The sequence below is a fragment of the Lactuca sativa genome, chromosome 3, assembly GCF_002870075.4.
Source record: "Lactuca sativa cultivar Salinas chromosome 3, Lsat_Salinas_v11, whole genome shotgun sequence".
Lineage (NCBI taxonomy): Eukaryota > Viridiplantae > Streptophyta > Magnoliopsida > Asterales > Asteraceae > Lactuca > Lactuca sativa.
Window position 1 is genome coordinate 27893882 of NC_056625.2, and position 11070 is coordinate 27904951.

At 33.2% G+C, this 11070-nt stretch overlaps 1 protein-coding gene across 1 annotated transcript; it reads right to left on the minus strand.

Annotated features, from left to right (window-relative positions):
* Positions 1-5183: 5183 nt before the first annotated feature.
* Positions 5184-5696, minus strand: LOC111884168 (uncharacterized). The gene has a single exon (XM_023880491.3). The coding sequence runs from the start codon at positions 5500-5502 to the stop codon at positions 5299-5301; it is 204 nt and encodes a 67-aa protein (XP_023736259.1). The 5' UTR covers positions 5503-5696; the 3' UTR covers positions 5184-5298.
* Between the last annotated feature and the right edge of the window lie 5374 nt (positions 5697-11070).

The following is an 11070-nucleotide window of genomic DNA, read 5'->3' on the forward strand; positions in this document are numbered from 1 at the left end:
GCATTTGTAATATTGGATTTATCTTTGTAAGATTGTTGGAATTGGTGTTTTGTAATGTTGGATTTTTAATGTTATTTTTTGTTTCTAAAAGATTAGGTTTTAAGCTTTTTAAGTTATTAAAAATAGTCTTTTTAGTCTAAAACAAAGCAATTTTTTACCAAAAAAAATCCATGTTTAAGCCCATAGACCAGGGGGACGGGGGCGGGACCGGGGGCGATGGAGGTAACCGGGAGCGGGACCGGGGGCTGTTTAAACGGGGGAACTAGGGGCAACAAGTGATTTCGGGAGCGGGGGCGGGGGCAGCTAATTCCGCTCCCGTTTGGTCCCGTTGACATCCCTACTACTCGACCTTAGCTTGAGGGGGAATATTAGACGTAAATATATGTTGAGCGTGTAGAGTGAAAATATGTTTTGTATATATATATATATATATATATATATATATATATATATATATATATATATATATATCCTTGTACTCGTTATCTTATGAATCAATCACAATATTCAATTACCAAGTTTATCTTAGCTTACCGTTTTGTTGTGTGTGTCTTTCAGGTTCAAGTAAACTTAATAGCATGAAGTGGAGTTAGTAGCGCCCGACTTGGATTCTTACACAAGGTTATTGTAAAATCCTCTTGATAACAGTTGTATTGATTTGTGATACAAATATACATTGAATTTGTAACGATTCATGTTTAATAAATGAAAATTTTTAGGTGTAGTTTGTGTTAAAATTTTGGGCGTTACACAAGGCATCAACTTCATCTCCATGGTTTCCTCTTTCCTCTTGATGATACTGAGTCAGGTCTATGCTTGTCTTTTCACGTTTAATGTTTGGGCATGTGCTTGTTGTTGGACATAGATACAACAGTCAGATATTGTTTTCTAAAGCGGGGTACAGGAGTGTGGAATCTTTTCACCTCCATTTACTCTATCCTTGATTTACATGCTTTCAAGGGGAATATATATATATATATATATATATATATATATATATATATATATATATATATATATATATATATATATATATATATATATAGGGTTAGGTTCATATGAGACGACCTAATTTTGTGAGACCGTGAGATGTATTTTTTTATTTTTTTTATATTTTTTTTAGTTAATTCAAGTTCCGAAAATAATATTTAAAAAAAGAATTTTTTGATTTTTCCATTTATTTTGCATTTTAAAATTATTTTTAGAATATGTACAGTGTAATATTCTATTTAGAATATTTCACGTATTTTTCAAAAAAAATAGAATTTTACTTTTTATTTTTTTTAGTTAATTCAAGTTCCGAAAATAATATTTAAAAAAAGAATTTTTATATTTTTTCATTTATTTTGCATTTTAAAATTATTTTTAGATTTGGTCTCACGGTCTCATAAAATTAGAATGGTTTCAAATGAAATTGAACATATATATATATATATATATATATATATATATATATATATATATATATATATATATATATATATATATATATATATATATATATATATATATATATACCCCAACCGCATCTTCTGATGTATGTGAAATGAGGCTCAATCAAAACCCCAGTGTGACGTTACTTAAAATTAACAAATCTTTGTTCATAGGTTGGGAGCTTGTAAGCACGTGTGAAATCTCTATGTGATGGATGACATGGATTGAGGTAAGTACACTGTTATGGAAAATTGGAAATAGATACACGCGAGATGAAATCGGTGTGCTCAGAAAACAAAAAAGGATATGCTTACTTTATTAGCGTCACTGGGTAAGCTATTAAACTAGAACTGTGGCCCGATCATCTGCTATAATACCAGCCAATTACTTCCACAAGAGAATTCGAAAAGAATAGTGTTTTATAAGATGTGGTACTTCCCCACTGGTGGATTTTAGCACTCATATCTTAATTTCTTTGTTTTTATTATATAATAATTCCCACCACTGGTGGATTTACGTGTTGCAATTAGCTTACTGTTTAAATAGTTTGGTTATTGATTTACAAGCCACACTTTGTTCTTTGAGTGACGATTAGAAGTTGGAGCTCCAGAAGATGAGATGGCTGAGGCTGTTAATAGGGGAAGTAAAGATAAAACGAAACGACGTAAATGCAATACCAGTCTACTTCTCAATTTTTTCCTTGTTACATTATTATTATTATACTAGTTTATAAACCGTGGGAACCATGATTATAAAATTAATCAAACTTTTATAGTAAAAACTCAAAATTATTAATAAGTTATTTTAAATAAATTATTAATTTAAGAGATATTTTTATTAGTTATGTGAAATTATAATCATTGATTCAAATAAATATATAAAATTAAGTTTTAATATATATTAGATATTTTTTATTTGTGAATTAATTAAAACAATAATTTAAAATTTAAAATTTAAAATATAATCACATTAATGAAGAGGTCTAATAAATTTAAAATGGAAAACTAATAGATTGACAAGTGGCAACACATTAATTAGAATGTCTAATATGATGACACATGACAAAAGAGCTACTCTTTTATTAGTATAAGGATTTTGGTTTATATATTCTTATTATAGCTTTGTACTTTCATATTATTTTGGGAAAATGACGATAATGCCCTATTAACTTTCTAGGGTTGGTCCATTTGGTCTCTAAATTTCTTTTAGTGCTTTATAGGGGAACAAAATAGATTTTGACCTGTTCATTTAATCACCTAACCTAATACAACCGGTTTATGTATGTCACGTAGCCATTTTTGTTTGTTGACCATCCTAGTCACATGATTATGTGATTTTTTTAATAAAAAAATTAAAGAAAAATAAAATAAACCCACCCTGCTTATGATTCTTCTCCACCCAGCTTTTGCTTTTCTTCACTATGTTTTTAAAACCTTCACGAATTCCCATGGATTTAATTATTCCATCATAATCGTTTGTATTTCGATAATTTTTTGAGTCTCTTGGATTGAAGTCATCTTCTTCCCCCAATCTCACCGTCAATACACCGTCACCGAAAAACGATAATTGTAGCCACAAAGGGGAAAACGATAACTACAAACATACATTTCAGTTAAAGCAATACCCACAAAATCTTAGCTTTGAAACATGAGTGTGTATTGTTAATCAGAATTAAACCCATGAAACACATGATTTCATCACCATAACCAAATTCAACAAATTAGGTATGTTATGTTTATCAGAAAATTCTTATTTCTTAGAAATGGCTACTTATCTGTGATAGTGAAGGAACTCTAATCAACAATCAATCATATTATTGATTGATTCAAATGCTACAATGGTGTCCTAAATACATACATTGGGGATGAAAATGGCATCCGGCTTTTCACTAATCTAGCACAGTCGCTATAGATTCTGACGAGAGAAACTGAAAACCGACAAATAGAACAAACAGAGGTCAACCCTTCATCACCATCAGAGGACGATGGTTGTGGTGGGAGGACGATGGTTGTGGTGGTAGTAAAACCCTACCATTAGCGAAATTCTCATCCGTATTCATCAGTTCTTCACCATCAAACAATGCCTATTCCCCAAACCTCTTCGACCTCCAGCAATTCCCCAAGCAACGACGACTTAAAATCCTCACCACTACACACCCATCACCACCGAAATCTTCATCAACATCACCGACGTCATCTTTATCCCAATCTAAGATCGTATCTTAGTCCCTCTTGCCAGATCCATCACCAGAAAATCCTCCGGCATCACAATGCTTTAAAGAATCGGAACCGGAGTCATCGTTTTAGCAGTTGTTGGGTCAAACGATTGAAAACCGTAGAGAAATACAGATTATTAGATAACACTAAAAACCGTTCCAATGAAAATTTAGTGGTTATCATCTCAATATTTTTTGACTGGAGGTGCTGATGTGGTCACGATTGGTGGGTTTATAAGAGTTCCTCTACGATCAGGCGCCAACAGAATCAAATGAGTCAACATGTCTATGTGGCAAGGGATAACCGGTTTACCCCTTCATTTTGTGCAAAGTGACCTAATAGACACGACAAAAACAAGCTTGTTGCCCCGTAAAGCACCAAAACCAATTTAAGGACTAAATAGACCAACCCTAAAAAGTTCATAGGGCATTATCGTCATTTTCCTTACTATTTTACATCACTTGTATGTTCTAAAATGACTAACCTTAAGTTGTTGAACTGAACTCAATTATGGTGACTATTGACATGACACGAGTTAAAAGTTTTTTACATGTCAGTAAAAAATTATAAAACATAGTCAAACTTAAAACGTTTAACTAATTTCATGGGATTAGATATAGGTTTATGCATACGACTCATAGAAATTAAATGACTCGCTCGATTCATACACATAAAATGGGTGGTTTTAACATCAATTGTATTTGTTATGAATACATGGTTAGATGTTATATTCACCAAATTAGTTAATTCGTCTATATCCAGGTTTGAATCCGGACCTCCACCACCACCCCACCATTTTAAGAGGCTTCCACCTCTACCTACTCTTCCTAGTCTTTTTAAGAGGCTTCCACCTCTACCTACTCTTCCACATTGGGACTAGGTATAAGAAATACTAACACGATATCACATTATAAAGAGTATAGACTATTAGATTATTATAGAAAGGACAAAAAGGAAAAGATACTAAGAAATAACATCAATAGCATGTTAAGATTTTAAAATTGAATACATCGCACATCTTATTGAATGAAATATTCAAGGACACAACTCACTTTCTGTCCCTAGCTAACCTCCCGATTAATTCGATTAAACTTTCTTAAACTGCATATATACTTAAAAAAAAAATTAATGCATACAATCTCCAAGAAACATACCATAATCATATAAATATTTCAAAAAGAGATCAAAACAATATACAAGAAAATCACAAAAGATTAAAACTTCAATTAAGCAACTCACCCCTAACTAATTCATTCAGAAGAGTATCATAAATTTCAATATTTTTATACACAAATTTGGTCAAAACCAATAATTTTCCTCAAAGCATATGATCATATAGAAAAAGATACTAAGCTCCATTAATAACTCATATATATATATATATATATATATATATATATATATATATATATATATATATATATATATATATATATATATATATATATATATATATATATATATATATATATATATATATATATATATATATATATATATATTGAAAATTTTCAGAGCTCGAAGATACATGGGTCCATATAACTCACATCATCGACTATAACTTTATACAAATTTAAACAATATACACAAAACGAAATAGAACTTGGAAGATCAAACAATCATGATTTAAAACAACGAAATGAAAACCCTAGTACTGAAGAATAAGGCGTCGAGAACAGAGAGTACAGTAGTACTTGCGTTTGGTCTTATAGTAGAAAGGAAGGAAACACAGCCTCCACTGACTTTCTATGTCCATCGCTTGTATCAACCCACCGCAGTAGGGGCATGATCCCGGCGCCTGTTTTTGTCCGACGATCCTTTCGTCTTCATCGCATACAAACACCAAACACATGGTCTCTTTTGATCTTCTTTAATTTAACTTCGTTTCAGATGATCGATTTCGGCTGTTTGAGAATGTCAACGACGAAAACCTGCCCAGAAAGTGATGAATTTGGCAAAAACCATGAAAGATTGTTGTGAAAATACTACTTATATGTGAAGAAGATATTTGATGGAGGAGAGTGAGACGAAGAGGCGAGAATGTTCTCGAAAGGTGACAAATGCTGAGGGAATTTTGTATTAAAGAATCTAGAAAGTTCATGTTCATACGAAAGAAGAGAAAGTATTGTATACTAGGCAAGTAAGGTTGTACGTTGGTTATGAGATGGCGGGTACGTGTCAAAAATCTCAGATGTAATTTGCAATTGTACCTGCCGTGCGTGCAACCAACGCTTGACGCGTAATGTGGTGTGGTTTTTATTTTGTATTTCTTTGAAAAATAATACCTACACGTGTAAATTGTAATAGTATATGGTTAGGGAGTTGATTTTTTTTTTATCTAAAAACATACTTGATTACCCAAATTTCGGTTACTAACGATTTGGCACATTTTGTATTGAAAGGTTTTCTTTAATCATATTGTTATTTTTAAGAACCGATTAATACGAAGAAAATCAAAAGTTAACAATATTTATTAAAGCTTGGAATTTAATTTTGAAAAAAATTGTCAAAAATAGTTTGTTAAAGCATCTCGGTAAAAAGATATATCTTGATGATTATTGTATTAAGATTAAACACTAGCGGATATAGAACAAAATAACAATGTAGCACATATGATTTTGGAAGGATAAATTAAATTGGTTCCTACTTTTTATGCCTACAAATGTTCCTACCCAATAAGATTATGCCGAAAAAGTTGCAACACCATTTCGAAAATTTTAAAGCATAACACTAACTACCCATCTGCTACCCCATGTAGCCTATTAGAGCATTAGGTATGAGTCATGTTATAACACCAAGTTCATATGCCACATCATCTATAACACCACCATAACACCAAGGGGGAAATGGTGTTCCCCATGTTATAACATGTTAAGAAGTAGAGAGAGAAAGAAATAAAATAATTTGATTGGTTGATAAAGACAACAACCAATTAAACTTCTCGTTGCTTCTTGTGCTGGTCACAACAAGATATGTCATAACATCCTCTTAACAAGAAGGAGGGGTGGTGTTCATCTTGTTATGACTAGGTTATGAGGTGCCACATCAGCAAAAATTGCACTTCTCGTTGCCCATACCGTATACTCTTATGTCTGCCCCTGGAAAGTCAATTCTTAAATTTTGACAAATTTGGTAAGAGGGTCCACATTTCGCAGGCCTTTGTGAAATTATTGGTTCTTGAGTGAAGATTTCTAAAATTTTGTTTTTTTTGTTTGTTTTTTTTTTTTGTTTTTTTTTTCCTTCGTGTCATATCAATTTTTGTCTTTCATTTTTTTTATTTTTTTCAATCCAAAACACATAGAAATCCTATATTTTTCAATTCACTCAACCCATACAATTAAAAAAGATACAAAACATTAAAGTACAAAATTTAAAACACATGATATAAGAAAAAATGAGAGAGAAAGTAGAGAGAAAGAATGATGTGGGTTAGTGAAACCAAATAAACAATCCGCTGAAGAGGGAGTATTATCGACGATAACTCTATTGCTAATTAAGATTTTACCTTGATTGTTTTGTATTTTTTAACTGAATGGGTTGAAAATGATATGGTTTCTGTGTATTGTGGATTGGAAAAGATGAAGAAAAATGAAAAAGAAAAATTGAAGTGATAGTGGGTTGGAAGGGAATGACACCCTCTTCCCTAACAAGTATTTGTTTTAAATCGATTAATTCGATGTCTTAATTGATTTATTAAGAGCACAAGCATATTAGTGAAAAATTGCGGTTGTTGTTCCTAAAAGATTCTTATGTCTAAGATGTGCATTTTGGATGGTGTAGTTAAAAAACATGTCCATAAGCTATGGATTGAACAGCCAGAGAACACGCCTATGTATCTTGCCTACCCCAAATCGGTTGTATCCTTGTTCTTCAAAAAAAAAAAAAAAATGAAATTATGTAAGTGATAGGATTTCATGGTGCCAAATATCTAATGATGAATTTTGTTGTTGTTCATAAAAGACAAAACTGCACAAATGTTCTGTGGTTTGCTGAAAATTGTCACTTTGGTCCAAAAAATTTTGGACTAGCACCATAGGTCCAAAATTTTCATTTTCTTGCGAGTTTGGTCCAATTTACTTTAACAATTTTTGTAATGATAATTTTACCCTTCTTTTTTGTTTTTTTTTTTTTTTCAGTTTTTTATTTATTTAAATATTTTGATAATTAAAAGAAAATTAAAAAAGAAAATAATTCTCTCTCTCTCTCTCTCTCTCTCTCTCTCTCTCTCTCTCTCTCTCTCTCTCTCGATCAAGGGTTCCAGACTTCCAAGATTCACTCTTCCCTCTCTTGTTTCTTGGAAACTCGGATGATGTTCTTCAAACTTCATACATTCCCAGACACCAAAATTTGATTTAAACCCATCGATTTCTATCAAGCAAAACGAAACACCAACCTAAAGCGATTAATTTAAACCCATCGATTTCTATCAAGAAAAACATACAAACACCCATGGATCCCCTGTAAAACATTAACCCCAAAAATCATTTCCGTTCATAAATTTCTGTCAAGAATCAATCCCAAACACCTGCTTAACCTTATCAATTTTTATCAAAAAAATGAAGAAGAAGAAGAAGAAGTAAACGACCTGTGAGCATTCGACCAACCCATGAGCCTCCCCACTTGCACCGATGTTTCATCGCTCCTTCCCTCCTCCCCCTCGTGATCCTCAGCTGGAGCAGAAACAAGCAACCAAGAGCTGCTTTAGTAGCCCTTGCTGAACCCACCAAGTTCGACGGCAGCCTCACTGCCCTGTTCTTCTTCCCTTCTTCAGTTCACTCAAACAACGAGGGTGTTTCCCCTTACTCATCCACAACCCAACAACTCCGAAATCACATTCGCTCACTGTTTCTTCCCACCCAAGTCACTTCACTCTCGTCGACCCGAAGACTTCTCCTTCCTCACGATCTGCAATCGCCGATACCTCCCTTGGTCCCTGTTCTGGCCTGCTACGAGCAAGGAACCAAGGATCGAACCCCCCAAAATCGAAATTGGTGTTCGATTTCTCCTCTACTTGCAATGACGCTTCCGTTCCTTCTGCTGCCTTGTGTTCATATGTGTTTATCCATTGCCCGATCATACATTGAACACGAGAATGCCATTAAAAGCCCTAATTTCATTTTAGATTGTGAAAGTATAAAACATTTAGTCAGAGATGGAGGTATTGGACGGTGGTGGCATCGGACTGTAGTGGTGGAAAACGGTGGTGGTGATGGATGGTGGTCTAACAATGGCGGTGGGGAAGATGTTCTTGAGTTTATGACATGTTCGAGTTCATTAACGATGGTGGTAATCAATTTTCAGATGAGAGAGAGAGAGAGGGAATTATTTTCTTTTTTAATTTTATTTTAATTAAGAAAATACTTAAATAAATAAAAAAAACTGAAAAAAAAACAAAAAAGAAGGGTAAAATCGTCATTACAAAATTTATTAAAGTAAATTGGACCAAACTCGCAAGAAAATGAAAACTTTGGACTTGTGGTGCTAGTCTAAAACTGCACGAATGGTCCCTGTGGTTAGCTGAAAATTTCCACTTTGGTCCAAAAAAGTTTGGACTAGCACCAGAGGTCCAAACTTTTCATTTTGTTGCGAGTTTGGTCCGATTTTGTTTGAACCTTTTTAAAAAGACGATTTTGCCCTTTATTATTTAATATTTTAATTTCTTTTATTACAACAATTAAAAACAATTAAAAATAAAAGAAAAAAAATACTCTCTCTCTCTCTTTATCTCTCTCTCTCTCTCTCTCTCTCTCTCTCTCTCTCTTTCCGACTCTTCTTTCCAATTCTATATGTTCCTCTCGTATCTCTCTCATCTTGTAGGTCCAAATCGAGGTTAACGACCTTCTCCTCCCCTATTCTCTTCTCGGATGTCGTAATCCCCTATTATAAACAACCCTTTTCGAACCTCAAAGCATTTTCCCTCATACATAGTGAATTACAGAAATCTATCTAAGTAGTAGGAGATGTATACACGCAGGTGAGTTTAACTGATGAACGATGGTGACACCAAGAGTTCCATTTCAATTGATGAACGATGGTTGTGGTTATATAGCTTGTTTTCAAGGCCCGATTTCAATGTTTCAAGTTCTGATTTCAGAGAAACTTGTAAAACTAGATGATAAATATACATATGATGAACACTCAGACCGTTTAAACATGTATTTCCTTGGTTTTCAAGGTCCGATTTCAAGGTTTTTAGGTTTGATTTTTTGAGGAAGAAATGGTTCTTAGTATCAAAAGAGGAAGAATATGATAAATATACAGATGATGAACATACACAATCTCTTTTTAGGTGATCCCCCAATCTCTCACCAACGAAGACTCTTTCTCCTCCCCTCTTTAATCTATGTTGATACTCTCATCTCCATCTCTCTGATCTTTGCAACGAGCCCTGAAATTATGGGTTGCATTCCGGCAAGTAAAGAGCTCATTGGGTAGAGGAGATCGAGAGAGTTCCGATCGAATTGTTTGATGGTAATCATTTTGTTGTTCTAATTGGGTCGCGACTATGCATTTTAAGAGCAACAAAAAGGGGGCATGATTTCATGTGTGAAAGGTTAGAAATAAGACCGATTTGAGATTTCTATGGAATGAATCACGAACAGGTTATGTTTTCTTTTTCGGATGACCGCCATAGGTGTCGATCCAAATCCTTTTTTTCTCCTGCAGCCTGTGGGTTTCGATGTGCAGGTGTATGGTTTAGTAAGGCTTGATTTGCATGTTTAGGGTTTGATTTTCAGGATGAGGGTTATTAGGTTTAATTAAAGGTTCAGTTCATAAATTTTTGGGAGGAAAGGGTTGGATTGGTTCAATGGTGGTGTGAGAGAGAGAGAGTATTTTTTTTCTTTAATTTTTATTTGTTTTTAATTGTTGTAATAAAAGAAAATTAAAATATTAAATAATAAAGGGCAAAATCGTCTTTTTAAAAAGTTTAAACAAAATCGGACCAAACTCGCAACAAAATGAAAAGTTTGGACCTATGGTGCTAGTCCAAACTTTTTTGGACCAAAGTGGCAATTGTCAGCTAACCACAGGGACCATTTGTGCAGTTTTGTCTTAAGAGTATGATCCTATACAGTCATACCTTATAATAAGTTACTACCGATTAATTATTTATTAAAATAATTTGATTATTAATAAATATTAACAATACTTGTATTTAATTGGAAAATTATAATTTTATGAAAATAAAATTTTACCAACTAATTAGAAAATTATTATTTTTAGGAAATGATGATAAAAAAAAAAAATACAAAACTATTTATATTCATATGGTATGAATATATAAGTCATATACAATTAAATGGACACTTTGACTAACCATCTAGTTAACATATATAACCAAGGGCGGAGCTTTGTTTGGGGGGGGGGGGGGGGGGGGGGGGGGGGGAGGGTTGTGGCCCCCTTGATTTTTTGGTTAGAA